Genomic DNA, 19,631 nt, shown 5'->3' on the forward strand with positions numbered 1-19,631 from the left:
GAAAAAGGTATAGTTTCTTAAATGGGTATTTCTGGTACCATTTATAAAGTGAAGGAAAGGACATCAACAGGGTTGGAGCTTTCATGTCTTGAAAGGGCAGACAGACCCTCTCTGAGGAATATACCTTAAGAAATGTATATGTCTATTGCTGACTCCTCAGAGAGGGTCTGTCTGCCCTTTCAAGACATGAAAGCTCCAACCCTGTTGATGTCCTTTCCTTCACTTTATAAATGGTACCAGAAATACCCATTTAAGAAACTATACCTTTTTCAGCAGATAAATAAGACGTTGATTATGATAGATTCCTGTCCCAGTATGTCCCTCACTTCTGGGACAGACTTCCAGTACATGTCACAAGGATGACATTCTGCTGATCTGTCTTTTCTTGCCATCATTGAGGCAAGAAGGAACTAAGTTTTTTGTGTTTGTGCGACTAGGTTTGTAATGGTCTGCAGATTGATTGCCTTGTACTTGCCTATGGACACGCATGTGGACTTGGATACCTTTTCTGCACTCAGATTGTGATTTTTGTCATGTACCTGGCATTTGTCATGCAATATCTAATGAGACAGAGCGTGTAAGCTAGTGGGTGGTGATTCTTTATTTAAACATGCAGGTGCAACTCGTGTGTGTGTGTGTGTGTGTGTATATGTGTGTGTATATGTGTGTGTATATGTGTGTGTATATGTGTGTGTGTGTGTGTGTGTGTGTGTGTGTGTGTGTGTTAAAAATGAGTTGGTGAATTACACCATAACAACCCTGAGTCCGTAGACTTTAAGGATGTGAGCTACACCTACAAGGATATAACTTGCCTGAGTATATAGACTTAAGAAGTTAGGTTGCATGGACAAGATGGTCAACTTGGCTCTTTCTTACTTGATATTGCATACTTCTAAGTTGTGTAATTTCAAAGAAATTTAGCTATAGGTATGTAGGTTGCTCAACAGTGTTTTCAGCACTGTACAACACTTATTCACCAAACAGAACAGGGATTTTGATATCCTTAAGAAGCAACATAAGGCAGACTGTCATTTTATACTGTGAACAGTGATGTCAGGCAGTTATGCATTCTCATGGGGACTATGCAGAGTGGCAAGTGTTTAAACGTAACAGGCCAAAATGGGAAGAAACGGAATTTAGTTTTGGATCCAAATGGGTAAGTTTAGCACTGCATAATTACAAGTGTCACTGTTTGACATGAACTTGAGACTTGGTTAGAAACTAAAACCCTACTGTCTTGTGATCTGGTGGACAGAAATGTTGGTCATTGTGTGTTATGTAGGTCCTTATTTATTCTACATATATATTGCTTAAAAATGTTAACACTTTATAGTAATTTTTTTTGGCTGTTTTATAGAAACAGAATGTCGGACTATACATGTCTTCTGCCAAGCTCTTTGCCTGCCAGTAATATGATCAAAGCTGTGAAGATAAGGGATCGAATTTCGCAGGACATTGTTAAACCCAGTAACAGACTTATTCATTACCTAAGAGGGATGCATAAGTGTACATTGGAGATGTTCCAAACCAGCCAGTTCAGTTCTCCATTTCGGGATTTAATACAAAAAGCAATGTTTGACAGAGGTATGCAAGTGGCGTTGGAAAACCAGAAGGAGCTAAACTGGTGTAGAGAGGTCAAGAAACTGGTTCCATTAAAGACTGATGGTAAGGAAAAGTGCAGCAGTTGGACCTTAACTGTCATAAAAGCACCATATCAGAAATGATATTGTTTTGTAAATATGTAAACCAAATGTATGTGTAACTTATGCATGTTAAGTGCATTTAGACATGCTCAGTAGAACAGATTTCCATTTGCCTGGCCTAAAAATGATATTTTATTAAGGACTGTTTGTGAAGTTTTTGAAACAAGTAATGAAAGGGAAGTAGGAGGTAGTTGAAGACATTGGGGAAATGGGAAATGAAAACAGACCTGGTGATTTTAATTTTGTATAATTTCTTTTACTATTGTAGGCATTGTTTGTATGCCACTTCATCTTTTTTTCCCCCAAAACTGTTAAATTCTGGGTGTGAACAGTTTGTGCGTGTGTGTGTGTGTGTGTGTGGGGGGGGGGGGTAAATATAACCTGCATGAACTTTTCAGATATTTGGTTGAATCATCTGTAGCTAGTGAATAGTGACAACCTTATTCATCAGTGCTGAACTGTACTTGTTTGCATTTTTTTTCCTTCCGTGGGATATTCATAAGCACTAACATAAGTGGCTTGGTCCCAACAGTTTATATTGTCATTATGGCATTTTTGTCAAGTGCTGTGTACAACTGTAGAAACAGGAACCACATGAAATAAGTATTTATCAGAAAGGGTGTAGTCAGGGACTTTTGGAATTTTGTACCAACTTCCAAACAACCTAGTAGGGGATAGGAGTTGTACATCACACTTCTGTGTCTCGCTCTGCTTCCTCTAAGTATAGCTGTTCTTTTTTGTGGAATTTATCCTAAGCATGGAATACACATAAGAAGAGCACATTTCAGTCTTTATCCAGTTGTCCTCTTTTTGTTAGTTCACTTTCAGCCATTCTGTGCATTTTAAGATGGGACATTGATGTCCTTCTACCAGGCAAAATGCTGTTGCCTTCATGGATTTGTATCTTGTTACGTACATGGTGTATGTCAGACTGCAACCATGACTTTACCTGGAACATTTTTGGAGAATATAATACAGAATAGAAAATGTAATCTGTGCATTAAGTTAAAAGTGGAAGTAATTATTTTCATGGACTTCTTCACCTTATAAATGTTACATTCCGAAGATTATCATCTGGTATCCTTAAATTGCCATTGAATATACCTTAAGAAATGTATATGTTTTGAATGTGAAATAAGATAAGGAAATCTCTGGAACATTTGAGATTTTTTTGAAATTTAATTTCCATATATCTCACAGCAGCTGTGTAAAGTGTTTGTAAGTTTAAGGAGCAATTATATGGTGGTAGAACACAACTATCATATTGTGTATAGGTCATATTAAACCCTTAATGTAATATGAAGTCTATAAAAAATGTATAACAGGCGATGAACTTTTTTACGCTGGTAGAGGTAGCAGGTATTTTGAAATTAAATTCAGAGGAAAATTCAAACTCGTAACTCAATTTTTTTCATTGTCTTTGATTTTTGAGTTATTTTAATTCATCAGCATCACTAGGCTGCATGTCCTCCCCGCGGTTGAGTGGGCGTTCGAAAGACGTGCGTTGAATCGGCGTGCCTTCGTTGAAGGTTGGCCGTCGGGCAGGCAACTCAACACCATAAAAATCAACTGCCAATCATTAGCGGACCGGATTTCCACTGTGGTGACCCCTAAAAGCCGAAAGACAAACAAACAAACTCTAGATACTTATAAAATGTTAATATTTTTCCATAAAATGGCTGAGACAGTACCTACCATATTAATGTGATCTTGTTTTGGTGCTTTCTTGTTCTCTTTCCATAATCTATTTCAAGTCTTGTTTATACGAGTCATGCTAGACCTATAGAAGTGACGTTTGTTTGCCTAGTACATTTTTATGCAGTGGCAGCAGTGTGAGTCACAGGCATGTCACACAACTTCTGTAGCCAGAGAGCGTGTATTTTTTTCTGAATGACCATCATATGCTTTTATCTCAGAGCATGTTTTAAGCTGTTCACGGTGATTTATAAAGCTCCAGGAAAAGAAATTTAGTTAAATTTCCATACTTTCTAAGGATAATTTTGTAGCCTTACTCTATGAGCACTGATAGATATTCCCCACAGTCTTCATGAGGTGTCAGAGCTAGCACTGCAGTCCAATAGTTGTTAATCAACACTTCAAAGAAACTGGTTCTGCTAATCAGCAGTGTGTGCAGCAGTAGGAAAACTAGTGTTTTATCCTGAATGTTGGACAAATGTGCTAACGTGCGTGCTGTTTTTGCTCTATGATTTTACAAGCACGGTATAAAAAAGGTACAGCTATCTGTTCTTGATTGTGTTAATTAAGCAATAACCCATGCCTGGGTGTGGGTAATGCTGGATTTACCCACGGTTGGTGTGGTTTGGTCACGAGGGCGAAGCCCGAGTGGCCAAACAAACACAAACGTGGGTAAATCCAGCATTACCCACACCCAGAAGTGGGTTATTGCTATTATACAATGATATTATTTAAGAAAACAAATACTTACTTTTCTTAAATAATGGCTTTGTATAATGCCTCCGTGCTGCCCTTCCACAGCTGTCTGGTATTCTGCGGCAGTTCTGATGTACTGCACATGCATATGCTTACGCAGTACATCAGAGCTGTGGGTGGAAGCAACGGAGAAAGCAAGATCTCTGTTGCTTTTTACAAAGTGTCTCGCTATGTTAAAGGAGTTTAACATAGCAAGAGAGCTTTAAATAAAGCAATGGAGAAAGGAAGATCTCCATTACTTTTTTTAAAGCTGTCTCGCTATGTTAAACTCCTTTAACATAGCGAGACAGTGTCTAACAAGCAACGGAGATCTTGCATTCTCCGTTGCTGTAAAGAAAAAAAAAAAAAAAATACTTGTACGAATGGAAAAAGTCCGGGTGACCGGACCTTTTTCCATTAGTTTAAGTCTTTGGTCAGCGTGCACGTTTTGGAATATTAATGGGGGGGTCGTTGTATAATGAGAATTTTTTAATCATTCCTACTCCTTGATTTGTTGTATTGCAGCACACTAACACTACATTCGAGCAGGACAAATCAGTAGTTTTGTGTGTAAGACTAACACTGTTATCTGTAAAACTGTTGTAGTTACACAACATAACATGGATGGATCAACGTACAAAAAATGTGGTCAACTGGTGGAGTTATCCATATTTGTAGATTCCCAAAGTGTGGCCTTCTTACTGAAACTGTGCCATCATCAAATGAAAAAGAATTATTTTCATATTGTTAACCAACATAAAGACTCCGGGATGTACAACGTGGGTTGTTTATCCTCATTTTCATGATATCAAGATGAATTAAATGTAGTATTGCAGCTTTCTGTAACATTTTAGAGAAAAATCAAAATAGTTTTTCTTGTAAAATGTCAAGAGAGGCAAACTTTGTACTTCTGAGTGATATCCTATCTCTCCAACATAACCGGTTTAAGTCCTTAGCACAGCATTTCTGATGCTGTTTGTCATGCAGATGTGTATCAAATCCATCAGTGTGGAATCAGGGGATGCCTTATAGGCTTGGCACTGATCACTGCACAGCAGTCTGTAGGAGACAGTACAGGGATAGAGATTTGAGACAAGCCACATAGGACTTGCTGTATTCTTTTATACTTGGACAGATATGTGAAGTGTTAGGTTTTATATTTTGGGTGGGACCCACCTCTGTTTGAAAGGAGCTGTTCTGTTGCAGTGGAATTGATGTGCTCACAGCACACATGTTGCTTTCATGTTATATAGGTTTTAGGAATTTGGCATATGTCCAAGTTAATGTACTGTCTTCCCTCCCTCACTGTTGGGTAATGCATGCAAGCATGATAATGTGAACATGCAGAAATGCTGGTATTTTTGGTGATTCACAAGTATTGCATTTAAGGATATGAAAACATGGTGAATGAGGAAGGGAGTGGGTGATGACATAAAACCAAAACGTCCCCTCAGAAATTCCAGCCACTGCAGGCTTCACTTATAGAGTTAATAGGCACCCAGTTTCATACTAACTGCATCTACCTGGAAAGTCCAATGCATAATTCACAGGTTTGATTGTCTTAAAAATTAGAGTGGTGTCAGCAGTCAGTAGTTAGTTGCTCCCTCGTAGGAAGTTCTATTTATTGTTGGTGAGATCTTTAATGCCTGTCGGAAAAGTGTTGAGCAAACTTTGAACTTCATATTTTGCTGTGGTTTGATTAAGGCATGTTTTGTATACGTTGAGGCTGGCACCTCTGCTGCATGTTGCTGGAGTGTTATGTTTCCACATTAGATTTCTTGTGTAAAAATCCAAATCTTTATTTTGCTTAGTAGGCTTGTGTGAAGGGATTTGTTTCTTCCCACATAATCTGAGTATTGTTTTTTGACTCTCATTGCCCTTTTGTGACAAAGGCTTAGAATGTAAAAAAAAAAGCTATGTAGTTGGCCAACTTTAGTTGCTTTAACAGACATGTTAGTATCATCTTTTTTTTGTCCTAGTAACGACTGTGCACACTTGATATGATCTTTAGCAGTTTTCCATAAACCTGCAGATTTTGCAGTGAGTATGGTATCACAGTGCTAAAGAGATTTGCCTTGCTGCCTTATAATGATTGATCTTCCAGTTTTGGTTAATGGCTGGGATGCCTTCTTCGTGGAGTTGCATGTAGTGCCATTTTCTGCATAGGTTTCTCCGGATGCTTCAGTTTCATTTCATATTCCAAAAATCTGACTTGTCTGTCCTGCAAATTGCCTGTAGGAGTGGGGTGTGTCTACACAGATCTTGCGATTAACCTGGCATTCTATCCAGAATTCATTTCTCTGCTCTGCACTCGAGTCCCCCCACAACCTACAGCTAGATAAAGCAGGTCATAGAGAGTGAATGAATGCATGAAAGAGTAAAGTACTAGCAGAATTGCTGGTAGCTACTATTCAGTTCCCTGTTTTGCCAATATTCTCCACTCGGAGTTCATTTATTTGTTACTGTTATTGTCTTAAAATATTCAAGAATCTATTCCATGACAGTGACCAGTTGCCAGCTCATATAGTTTAACCAGTTGACACCTTGACCAACCTTATTTATTTGGCAAAATGAACTGCTAGTGAAAACCTGCCAACATAAGCATTTTGCATGGGGGTGGGGTCCACTACTTAGAGATTACACTTGTCACTGAGAAAGGGAGAATTTTTTACTTTAATATAGGGAAGCGGCCCCCCTTACTGTGACATGCTGTTGTCAGCTCAGCAAGTGGGATGTTTATTGAGGAAAACTCTGAAGAGGCTCTTGCTGAGATGTCCTGTGATAAAATTAGCTACACCCAAATTCAGGCCATGTGAACTGGAAAAATGACTATGTTTCTCCAAGAAGATACATGATGGTGTGCAGTAAGCTTCAGGCTGTTCTTAAGTCTTAAGCGGACAAACTGTTCTGAGACGTCACAAGAGTGAATAATGAATAAATGCCAGCAGGATGTTAGATGTGTTGGAAAACTGTTTCCTTCACCTTAATAATAAAAAAAAAAAAAAAAAAAACTGAATGAAATAAATGTTTAAATCGCCACATGCCAAGGCTTGTGAAGATGGTACAGTATTTATAAACTGACGAGAAATAAAAATGTATGATGGATATAGTTGTGAATAACCAGAACATGCTACAGTACAGGCAGAACTGGGTGAATCAAGTTGAAGTATGAAACTTTTCACTCCTGCTGGGTTAGAGAAGTTCATTTCCTCCCTTTTATTCCTCTGAGTTTAATAAGCTGCTGTACCTTTTACTGTTTTGTGTTCCCTCTGCTGTAATTAAGGACACTTTCAGGGCCACTTACCTTTACGAACGGAGTAGCAGATTTCCTCTTTGCACACAAAACCATACAACTGTCCTGAGGGAATGGTATGTCAAAAATTTGAAGGGTTTTCCATAAAATAAATCGATCAGTGCTATCACATAGCCATGGTTGTGAGCTTTGTATTTATTTAAAATGTTTTTCTTCTCCTTCGTGGATGTAATGTAATATTACTAAATCTAGCGTTTTTATAGACATTATTTCAACAAATGTGCCTAGGAAATGTGAAAGAATTTTAAGTAGCATAGAGTGCAAGATCAAAGTTCTGCATTGCAGTACACATTTTTTGGAAGATAACGGACTGCATTGTAGCCTGTGAACACAGAATTTACTCACAGAGCAGCATGATGTTCTTCGTGTTTCACTGTTGCAGTCATTACATTTGGGTTATCTGCTTGCAGTAGCCCTCAGTTGGCCTGATTAACAAAGTCTTGGGTCCTGCTTCGGTTGCTGTCCCTTCTTCCATGACGTCAGGTCGTCGGGGGTACAAAACATACAGCCGAAGCTATTACGTCAGTCTTTCTTGCCGTGCGGTGCCCGAAGCAGAAGCAGTTCGCAAGTGCCAGTTGGCAGACTCCTGAAATTTTCGTTTTCGAGTTTCAGAACCGAAGTCTTCAACTAAAGCTAAGTACCCCATTGGGGAAACTTTTTCTTGCTCCTTACCGATGTCAGTAAAAGTTAATAAATGCATTACTTGTGGAAAGCAAATACCGTCTAAAGATTTTCATTTGTACTGTATTCCTTGCTTAGGCCCTTACCACGATGTACCTTGCTGTCGGTTTTGTGCTTTATTTAATCGGCGCACTATCCGTCGTCGGCATATTTTCGCCTCTAAATATTTTGGCTCTCTGTTTAATTTTCCAGAAATGTCGTCGGTTAGCCATCCGACTACTGGGATTCAGAAAAAACGCAAAGACAGAGACAGGCCGCAGAGGTCCAAAACTGCCGACGACGCTTCTCCTAAGCCAGTCGCCAGTTCGCCGGTACTCAGTGAGGCACTTTCGCAGCCCCTGATACCCGCTACTTCTGATTCACAGGCCTCTACTGAGACCCATTCAGAGTCTGGTATGCCACGAGATGCTTCAACTGTGGAACCCACAGATGTGTCTACCTTGGATGGGTCCGGAGCCGCTGTGCAGGCACTGGCTTCCGGGGTGTATTCAGGCCTATGGACTTACATATTAAACCAATGCCATCTTCTTTACTTGGGCCTAAATCTCGAACCATGCCTAAAAAACGACACTCAGGCCACATGCTCAGGCCTCTATGCCTAAAAAACAAATGATAAGACTGGCTGAAGATCTAATAACTCTAATCAGGGGTAGCCACCCCCCCTTCTAAGAGGCCTAGGACTGAAGTTGGTTATGAATCTTTTGAACAGGATTCTGTATTTTCTGATTCTTCTGATGATCTGGATTTCCCCTTATCTACTTATGAAGATTCTGATGCAGAGGACTCCATTCCCTTTGCTTCCCCTCCTGAGGATTTTTCTTTTGGGGAAAACTTACATACTCTAAGGGAGCATTTCTACTGGGAAAGCCAGGATTTTTCTGCTTCAAAAAAGAGGCTTAGTGATTTCCTTCTCCTACCTCCGCATAGGCCTTTAGCTATTCCTCCTGTACTAGACATTGTTGATGCTTTTTCGGAATCTAGTTTGGCCCCTGATTCCTTGTCTCCTGCTCGCAGAAAACCTGACAGATACTACAAAGTCCCTGAGTCCCACAAGTTCCTTTTTAAAAATCCTATTGCGGATCCAGAGACTATTTCACAGGGGCCCAAGGGCATTAAGGCTTTTACTGCTAAAAATCCTACCCCTTCTGATAGAGACTGCAGGGTGCTAGATAAATGGGGTAAGAAGGTTTACACTTCTGCAACCTTAGATTAGGGCTTTAAACTGCCAGTTTCGTATGTTAAAATATCAGCAACATGTTATTGGATTGATTAAACAGAAAATGATGTTGATTTCTGACTGTGTGGAAAATAAAGAATTACGGGATTTAATGCATTCTGCTGAACAAGTTGGAAAACATACTTTGCAATGTGGTTTTGATTCATTAGAGGCCTCTTGCAGGGCTGCTGTTACTGGGTCTGTGCTCAGAAGGCATGCTTGGCTTAAGGAGCAATCTTTGCCTGATCATGTTAAAGCTAAATTGTTGGATGCTCCCTTAAATCAGGACTGCCTGTTTGGCAACAAGGCTGAGGAAGTTCTTAAAAAGATGGAAGATAAAGCTAAATCTATGCAAACGGTTAAAGATTTCTTACAAGTTCAGCCTCCCAGATTAAGTAGGCACTGGCCCTCTAAGAATTGGTCCTTTCCAGCCCCTTCCAGGTCTTCTCAAGCCAAACCCAGACACAGCAAAAACCCCAGGTTTCAGTCCCAGGGGACACACACAACTAAGCAGTGGGGGGCCTCCACGTCCAAATCTGGGAATAAGACTCCCCCTATGGTAAACAGTCTCAATGACTTCCTTTTAAAATTTCTAAGCACTTATCAACTGACTGCCCCTTTGGGGGGAAAGATTGCTCTTCATGCAAAGAATTGGGAGCTCATTACCCAGGACAAATGGCTTTTAAATGTAGTGTCCCAGGGATACAGATTTCACTTCCACACGTTGCCAACACCAAGCGGGTGGCAGGACCTACTCCCAAATCAGTGGGCAGAGGCCCAAAAACAAGTACTTTCTCTCTTGAGCATGGGGGCTATTCAACTGGTACCAGAAGAGGAAAAGGGACAAGGTTTCTACTCAAGACTTTTCCTGGTACCCAGAAAAGACAATTCATGGCATCCTTTCCTGGACCTGTCTACTCTAAACACCTTTTTGGAGATTCCAAAATTCAAGATGCTGACTCTTCACCAATTACTTCCTATGCTAAGCAAAGATGCCTGGTTGGCAACACTAGATTTAAAAGAAGCATACCTGCACATCTCAATCAGGGAATCTTGCAGAAGACTCCTACGCTTCAAAGCAAGCTACATGCACTATCAGTTCTCTGCACTGAACTTTGGCTTATCTACTGCGCCCAGGGTGTTCACAAAGTGCCTAGCTCCAGTTATTGCATTTTGCAGGCAAAGAAATATTCAAATATACCCATACTTGGACGATTGTCTAATTCAGGCAGAAAGCCAGGGCATACTTTTGAATCATCTGGCCTTTGTACAAAGGGTTCTAACTTGTCTGGGGTACACCATAAACAAAAATAAATCACACCTGGTAAACTGTCAACAAATTATATTCCTGAGAGCAAGCTTGAATACAACTTCCCAGATGGCTTATCTCACGCCAGAGAAACAAATTAATTTGACAACTTACTTCAAGTGGCCACAAAAACCCTGCTATCTGCAAGACAAATACTGCAAGCGTTGGGGTTCATGGCCTCCTGCATTCTTCTAATTCCTTATGCAAGACTGCATATGAGGAAACTACAGTGGTATCTAAAAAGCCTATGGTGTCAACATTCTCAGGATCTAGAAGCAATGATTCCTATCATACCTTGCCTACACCTAGAGTTCCTTTGGTGGGCAGAGGCCTGCCACCAAAACAAGGGACTACCTTTCACACCACCCCCTGCCGCCCAAACCTAATAGATGCGTCAGACTATGCATGGGGGTCTCACCTGGCAGGGAGGTGCATTCAGGGCAAATGGAACCCAAGTCAAATGCACCTGCATATCAATCAAAAAGAAATGTTAGCTGTACAGAATGCTCTGACAGCCTTCAAGGACCACATTCTTCCAGGACAACTAATGGTAAAGACGGACACCACCATTGTTATGTGGTACATAAACAAGCAGGGGGGTACACATTCTTACCCCCTCTGCAGACTAGCCATGGCATTGTGGAACACAACCTTGAGCTACCAAGTGCACCTACAAGCTCAATTTAAATACACTGGCAGACAGACTAAGCAGAAACCTCATGGACCCACACGAGTGGGCACTGGAACCAAGGATTTTCAACATGTTGACAAGCAAATGGGGGAGCCCAGATATAGACCTGTTTGCCTCTCCCCAGAACTACAAATTGGACAAATTTTGCTCAAGGACTCCCCACAGACAAGCCTTGAAAGTGGATGCTCTGTCCTTCAGCTGGAAAACAACATTAGTCTATGCCCCCCCCCCTCTGCCTCTGCTCCCCAAAGTACTACTAAAATTCAAACAGGACAAATAAAGGATGATTTTGATTGCTCCAGACTGGCCACGCCAACACTGGTACCCCTTCCTGCGCAGTGTGTCACGGTTATCCCCATGGCACCTGCCTCAGACTCCTTCCCTGTTGTCTCAGCCGGAGAACCAGATTCTGTACCCTCAGCTTCTAACACTGAACCTTGCAGTCTGGCTAATTACATCATGTCTCCTTTACCATCCCTCTAAACCTGTGATGGGTATCATTTTAGAGGCAAGGAGGCCTAGTACTAGAAAATCTTATGCTGAAAAGTGGAAAAGATTCTGTGCCTGGAACCAATCTCAAGGGATGAGCACAGCAGTGCCCAATTTACCTCATAGTTTACAATACTTAACTGAGATGCTTCACAAGGGCATGTCTTTTTCCTCCATTAAAATCCACGTCTCAGCCATTTCACCTCATTATAACACAGAACCTCCCCTCTTCTCTCATCCACTGCTCAAGCAGTTCCTCAGAGGGGCCAACATTTTGAAACCACCCAGGAGAGCTCCAGCCCCAGCCTGGGACCATAACTTTGTTTTGGAGAAACTCACTCTACCTCCTTTCGAGCCAGGTGCTACTACTGCAGACTTCAATTTTTCTTTCTTGGAAAACAGCTTTCCTTTTAGCAATCACTTCAGCTAGAAGGGTATCTGAATTACAGGCCCTTATGACAGTGGAGCCTTTCATCATCTTTCATGCGGACAGGGTGTCCCTCAGAACCAATCATGTCCAAGGTGGTATCCAGTGTGGCTCTTAATCAGTCCATTCATTTGCCAACCTTCTTTCCCAATCCACAGAACAAAGGGGAACGGATACTGCATTCCTTAGATGTGCACAGACAACTTAGATTCCTACTTGGACAGGACTAAACCTCAAAGGAAATCTGAACAACTGCTGGTAGCATTTGCTGCAGGGGCAGAGGGGAAGGCTATTTCAAAGCAAACTATTTCTAAATGGATAGGCCATTGCATTAATTTCTGCTGTAAGCACCATAGAAAGCCTATCCCCCAGGGGATCAGACCTCACTCCACTAGGGCTGCATCTACCTCTACAGCCTTTCTCAGAGGCGTCCCTACCAGGAACATCCTAAAAGCTGCTACCTGGAGTTCTGTACATACTTTCACCAAGCATTATCATTTGCCAGTTTTCTCTAAATCCAGAGCTGGCTTTGCCACTGCAGTCTTGCAGGGCCTTATAGCCAGTCCTAATGCTATCTAAATTCCTCCTCCCAACCATAGCTTTGGGAGTCTACCCAAGTGTAATGACTGCAGCAATGAAACACGAACTTAGTACAGTTGTGTACACTTACCATAAATGTAGATGTTTGTGTGTATTCACTGTTGCAGTCCTGGTTACCCTCCCTCCAGCCCCTAACTTCTTTTGGTTATACCTCCACTTTCCTTTACTGTGCTTAAAAGCTTTTTTGGTGTATTTGCTTTTTTGTTGGAGGTATATCATTGTACTTTTATATTTAATTGCTTCCCATTAGGGGAGCACCTGACATCTGAGGCAAGAAAAACTCACGTAATGGCGTCGGCTGCATGTTTTATACCCCTGACGACCCAAGACTTTGTTAATCAGGCCGACTTGAGGGCTACCTGCAAGCAGATAACCCAAATGTATTGACTGCAACAGTGAATACACTCTAACATCTACATTTATGGTAAGTGTACACAACTGTACTTTCTCATGTTTGTGTAAAGAGGACTATGGCAGGTCTCTTATCAACCACCGTGTTACACTGCTGTATGGTGTTGTGAGTCTGGCAACACAGGGATTCAGTCCGTTTACTTGACTGAGGCTGTGTTTCAGTAATTCACTTTCCAGTTCTGATTGCTCACACAGTTGAGTTCAGCTGCCTGTTAATTAGTGGGGTCACTTACTTAGGCAGTATTTCATCCTGAGTCTACATGTAAAATCCAGAATTATTTTTAAATGTAGTCTCACAATTGTTGGGTGGGAGATGGAAACGAAGACTGCATTTCAAATTATTTGTTTTATGTACATGAAAATGTAAAGAATCAGATTTCACTAATGTTAAAAATCTCTTCATTCCAGTGCCATCTAACTTTTAAAGTGCACTTTGAGTCTGTTTAAGGTCTATTAACATACCAACATTGCAATTATTGCAGTTTTATTTTGTATTAAAACTTTGTAGTTATTGATTGTGGTGCTAAAACGTCATTCATTTCATCTGTTTTTGTAAGATGTGTTTTCCTTGAAGTAGACTTGGATACTGTCTCACACCTCTAGCTTAGGGGCCCAAATTTGGCCTTACTGCCTGTGCAAAGTCTGCAGGTTATACACACTCCCCTGAACACCCCTCTTGCTAGGGTCGAACAAAAAAATCTTTTCCAAAGCTGACTACAACCTCCTGAGAGCAGGTATAAGCAGCTTCACAGCCACCATCCCTTCAGTTGAATCAAGCACTAATGTCCAAGCCTACACCAAAAAACTATATGAGTACCTATATAGCTGTATGGACTCAGGCAAATCATTTTCCTCAAGGAAGAGTAAACGTATGTGGTGGACAGCAGCAATAAACAGACTCTATAATAAAAGGAAAAAAATTGTTGTCCAGGACCAAGAAGGAGCAGGTGCTAAGTCAGAAACAATCTCTCCTTTGTCTGAACAAGCAAATACGGTCACTGGTGAAGTCCTCTAAGGCTAACTTTGAATCCAAATTGGCCACATCCACTAAGGACAGTCACAAGGCCTTCTTCGCATACGTCCGCAATCTGAAAGGTAACTCCCAAATCTGCTCTGAATTGGTAGTCTAGAATACCACATACACACACACTATAGATATAGCCAACCTGTTAGCAGCCAAGTTCAGTGAAAACTTCACTCCCCTGTCCCACCCATCAGTAAACCAGGACATCCCCAGCACCTGCCCCACCTTCCCTCATCACCAGGGAGCAAGTTATTAATGTCCTCTCGAAGGCAAAAAATACAGCCTCCATGGGACCCGACAACATCCCTGGCTGTGTCCTACATGAACTTAGGCAAGAGCTCTCAGCACCACTAAGCACCCTATTCAACCAAAGGCTGTGCATCGGCTTCGTCCCAGCAGAATGGAGGACAGCCACTATCATCCCTCTGCACAAAGACGGAGCGTCCACCGACCCATGCAGTTATAGCCCCATCAGCCTTACTAGCCTGATCTGCAAGGTCATGGAACTCATTATCATAGACCTTATGAATAAGGACATTGGCAACCTCCAAATGCTTGATCCCACACAATTTGGTTTTGTCATAGGGAGAGTATGCCTGTTAAACCTGGTCACCTTCTTCGAAACAGTCACCAAAGCCATGGATGAGGGCAAAACAGTGCACACCGCCTACCTTGACCTAGCCAAAGCCTTTGACACTATTCCTCACTCGAGTATAATAGATAAACTCTCCCAGCTAGGCATCAACCCATATGTTACCAGAAGAGTAGCTAACTGGCTCACTGATAGAACCCACTCAGTCAAAATAGGGGAAGCCACCTCTAGTAGTAGACACCTGACAAGCGGCATACCCCAAGTATCGTATTTGGGGCCTCTACTGTTTGGGATATACTTTTCTGAGGTTCAAGCGAAAAACAGTGGTCTGTGGCTGACCAGGTTTGCAGAAGACTGCAAGCTGGGCACTGTCGTAAATTCCCCTAGTGATGTGAACATCCTCCAAGAGGGTCTTAACCAAACTAATGACTGGTGCCAGAAGCATGGCCTCAAACTGAAGGCCAAGAAATGCATCATTATTCCGTTTGGGTAAAATGGTGTCCCCACTAATTATCACATTAATAACAACATACTAAGCATGCAATCAGTCGTGAGGGACTTGGGCACCCAGGTTGATAACAACTTGATTTCTGATCACCATGTTACCTCCATTGTACAGAAGACTTTCTACATGGCCCACCTCATAAGTAAGGGTATTTCATCCAGGAACAAGGAGGTCATAACATCCCTGTACTCCTCCCTTATGAGACCCATTATCGAGTACACTGCTCCCTTTGGCATTTACCTTGCCAAGCATATGTAGCAGTTGGAGAGATCACAGAGGTTCCTGACCAGGTAAATCCAGTGTCTCAAAACACCTATTCTATATTGATAGGCTAAAAGCCCTGTCCCTCTACTCAGTCTCATACGGACTGCTCAGAGGTGACCTGGGTCTGGCATACAGGGCCGTCATAGACTCAGCCTGGAGTTGCTGCATATCTTTAAGTCAAACTCCACTTGCGCAACCCACACCCAAGGTCACAACCTGTTCTGTGACATTAATAGAACTTGTTGGCGGGATAGATTTGTGTCCCATTGACTCCCCCATCTGTGGAATAGACTTCCTCTCCATGTCAAGCAGAGTACCTCAGTAGCCTTCTTTAAGAGGAGCCTGAACCACATGATGGGAAACAAAAAATATATCCCTGGGATCCCATCTGTGTCCCTGCTGGACAGGGAAAACAGGTGCTGACTTTCTGGGAACATGGGTGAAATTCTTGGCTAGGCTTATAAGGGCCTCCAGGCCGATCACCTAGTGTCATCCTATGAACCTATAGCATTCCATCTTCACCACAGGCATACTTTTTAGAAGTCCTCAAGTGCCAGAGAGTGGCATTCAAATGCATTTTCCCTTATCAGGCCACTGGGGACCAGCAAAAAGGAGAATCTTGATCAGACTTCAACAGGTGTGTTATTTCTTATTAATGGTAAATATAGTTAGTGTTTAAATACTATCCCACGCCCAAATTTGAGTGCCTAGCACTTGAACATGCTGCAAGAAAAGGAAGTCCTGTTTGATTTGCACTGTGCTCTAAAAAGTACCTTCCCTTGGTTTTGGTTGACTGGCTGCCTTAACTTGTTCTTGTAGATATTTACATAATATCTGTATGAATTGTGCCTTGCAAAGGTTAGGCATCCATTTTAGGATGTACCTCGCCTTTCCCCTGATATTTTCAAGGATGAGCCATGGGCAACTGTTGTATGGAATTTGAAAAGCAATTTTTGAAAAATGGATTACTGAAGAGATGTGTTGTTTGAAGTGGCATTGTAATGCTTAGTGGTTCATATGTATATTCTGCAGTTAGTGTGCATATTATGTTTCTTCAAGTAGTGGTACTCCAACAGGACATGAACTAAGAGTTCTGTTATTTAGCCAGGAGTTGAAGTAAGGACCACTGATTTCAATGTCAGTGGAGCGGTTTCCTTCAAATATTTTGGTCCTCTTAACATTGTACTACTGGCCCAGTGCCCCATGTCCAAGCCGGGTCTACCAGCTAACCTCCTACCCTTCCAGTTTTGCTGTGGCTGGTCATGGATCATAAAGTGTGTCGGGGGGGGGGGGGGGTTGGCTATCCTTGCATCCATCCCATTTTTTTTCTTTATATGCCCTACCCACTCCCTTTCCCGCTTCCAGTGCTCATCAACTGCATCTGAGGGCAACTCCTGTCCTTGGACCACTCCTCCCCTTAGGTAGCATCATTGACAAATGCTGCCACACTCAGGATGAGTATGTCAGTTCTCCCTGCAGCTCCAGTTGCCACAGCCACTAATCAAACCCAGGTCTCCTGGGCTATAGTCAGGTCTTTATCCGTCTGTGCCACCAGAACGGTTACTAAAGCTGTCTCCTTGTCATTAATGTGTTTGTGCCAGTTTTGGGATAAACTTCTCCATTTTTAACTCCTTCTCCTCTTAGCAGCAGTTGGTTCTCTATGTAAGTTTAGGTTAAATTCCACAGAAAGGGTGATGATTCACTTATAAACTGAAATGGCATGGATGGCACCCATCCTTCTGGAACAAAATGTAAAGATATTTAGAGTTATAGTTTGCTGCCTGTTTGTAAACAAATTGATGAGTGCCATTGAACGGTCAGACCCACGTGTATGTTCTAAACTCCTAGGTTACTGAGTTCCACACTCCAGCCACCTGTACTAACATTACATGTCGGTAACAGAGGTGGTTGTGAAACCAGCACTCTGACATTGTTTTTATTAAACTTTACTTGAAGTACAGCAGCTGACTTCAGCATTGGAAAAGTTGAAATAATTTAGCTTATACACATTTAAATATTATAAATCATTTTCTTGAAAACGTTTGCTTTGGTCTGGTAAAGATGAACAGCTTGCACTGTGTGTGACTAAGCTTGCTGTGTAAATCTCCTGTCACACACTAGTCACCCTCTCCATCATATGACCATTCTTCTTCAGTCATTCGCAAAGTTAATGCAACTCAAAGCCATCCAGAATGAGTGCACATGATCAAAAGACACAGCTGTGCATGAGAAAAAATAGCTCAAAACGAACAAAAAAATTCCAGCACACCATAGTTCCTCTAAGCAAGTTTGTTGTCTACAACCTCACCATAGACCAGTTTTGCTTCCCCTTCCATAGTTAAGTGTATACATTCAACAAATCAAACAAAAACAAATGAAGAAACCCCCACCATGTAATCACAATCATACCCAACAGAAATTCAGATCAGCAAAAATAAAAATACATAGGACCGTGGTGCAAAGGAAAACTTAAAACATAAAACGTCTGCTATATTAAAAAGTAAGGCACCCAAGTTAACAATTCACATTTTTTTTTCTTTTTTTTTTCTTTTTATGTAAGCTTCTTTTGTCATCTAACAGATTTGGAAACTTTTGTCACTGCCTGTAATAGAAAATGGTGTAGTGTTATGATTCAGACTGTTCATTTAAATAGTAGATGTACATTGGCATCTAAAGTCACAGTATGTTAACCTACACATAGTCTAAAGATTTCAGTAGCCATACCAACGTAATGGTTAAGACCCAATCCCATTTGGGGTTATATAATCTTGATGCAAGTAAAACTTTTTCAGTTGGAGGTTGTCAGAATGGTGAAGGTGTGTACTGTATAGGCACAGTACAAAGCTGGATTCTTACCTTTAGGAATCTTGGCTAGGCTTTAAAAATGCCTCCAGGGTTCATTAGCCTAGTAATCACCTATGAACAGTGTAACCCTTGTCTAATGGTTTGGAACTATCTCAAGGCGAAACCTGCAAACATTATTGGTGTTTGGGATTGTCATAATGGTGAAGGTGTCTACCTCACACCTACAAAGTACAAAGTTTGATTCTCATGAAAGAGAAATTGGCTAGTCTTAAAATGGTCCACAAGAACAGTTAGTATTTGCCTATAAATCTATTAACAAATATTGCATGCACATTTAACAAGCTAAATCCATAACTTCACTGCCACAAGTTGTAGATTTGCGTGAAAAAAAATAGTATTATTGAGATGAAAACATGGAAGTCTTGACAGTCACTTGACAATAAGCACACTCTCCACATGCATAACATCTTTTAATTCTAGAACTAAGTTCCTTTTGTATGATAGGATAGGGTCCTTAGCAGTCTCTATATGAACTGTCATGAAGCAAGAGTCTCTAGCTGTAAAATGTAATATTTCTAAGAAGTACTCGCCATAATTATGTTTTTTTAAGACATATTGTCTAACTGCAAAATAACATCCCTCGTTCTGTCTTTACTACAAGAGGATCAGTTCTACCCAGGCAGTAGAGCAGGAGAACAGTGAAACTGTGTGTGTAAGCTTATATGTGCACATGACTGTGTGTTTGAAGCACATATATGTACTATATATGTGCATGCATATGTACGTGTAGATGTTCCCACTGTCTGTTTCAGTTACCTGTGTGTTTACTGGAGTTTACCCGTTTCATAAAACCATCTAAGTGTATTTGGTCTAGATTTGCTTCTCTTGTAGTTTCTATTTTCACTGTGCCTGTATTTGGTTCTTTTGCTATTTCTGCTATCACTTCAGTCACAGTTAAATGTGCCTGTGCCTGATCTGTTGGCAGACCCACACATTTCTCAGGACTGGAACAATGCCTTCAAGTGTACCATCTGACTACATTCTAATTTGCAACTGAGCAGCTTTGCAAAAATCTAATGTTTAGAGCTTTAACTTAATAAAAACTGGGAGTGCTAACTTCTGTGTGGTGTCGGTCATGTTTGCAAAGCTACTTGTGTGGGCTGCCTTGTCA

General features: G+C 41.3%; 1 protein-coding gene across 1 annotated transcript in view; it reads left to right on the forward strand.

Annotated features, from left to right (window-relative positions):
• Nucleotides 1-19,631, forward strand: part of TNFAIP3 (TNF alpha induced protein 3) — a 118,720-nt gene that overhangs the window by 11,441 nt on the left and 87,648 nt on the right. The window contains exon 2 of the mRNA XM_044075488.1: nucleotides 1,358-1,665. Within this exon, the coding sequence (XP_043931423.1) occupies nucleotides 1,365-1,665 (301 nt within the window). The 5' untranslated portion in view covers nucleotides 1,358-1,364. The remainder of the gene's footprint in view (nucleotides 1-1,357; nucleotides 1,666-19,631) is intronic.

This window comes from Protopterus annectens, chromosome 1.part1, assembly GCF_019279795.1.
Source record: "Protopterus annectens isolate FY-2018-M chromosome 1.part1, PAN1.0, whole genome shotgun sequence".
NCBI lineage: Eukaryota > Metazoa > Chordata > Ceratodontiformes > Protopteridae > Protopterus > Protopterus annectens.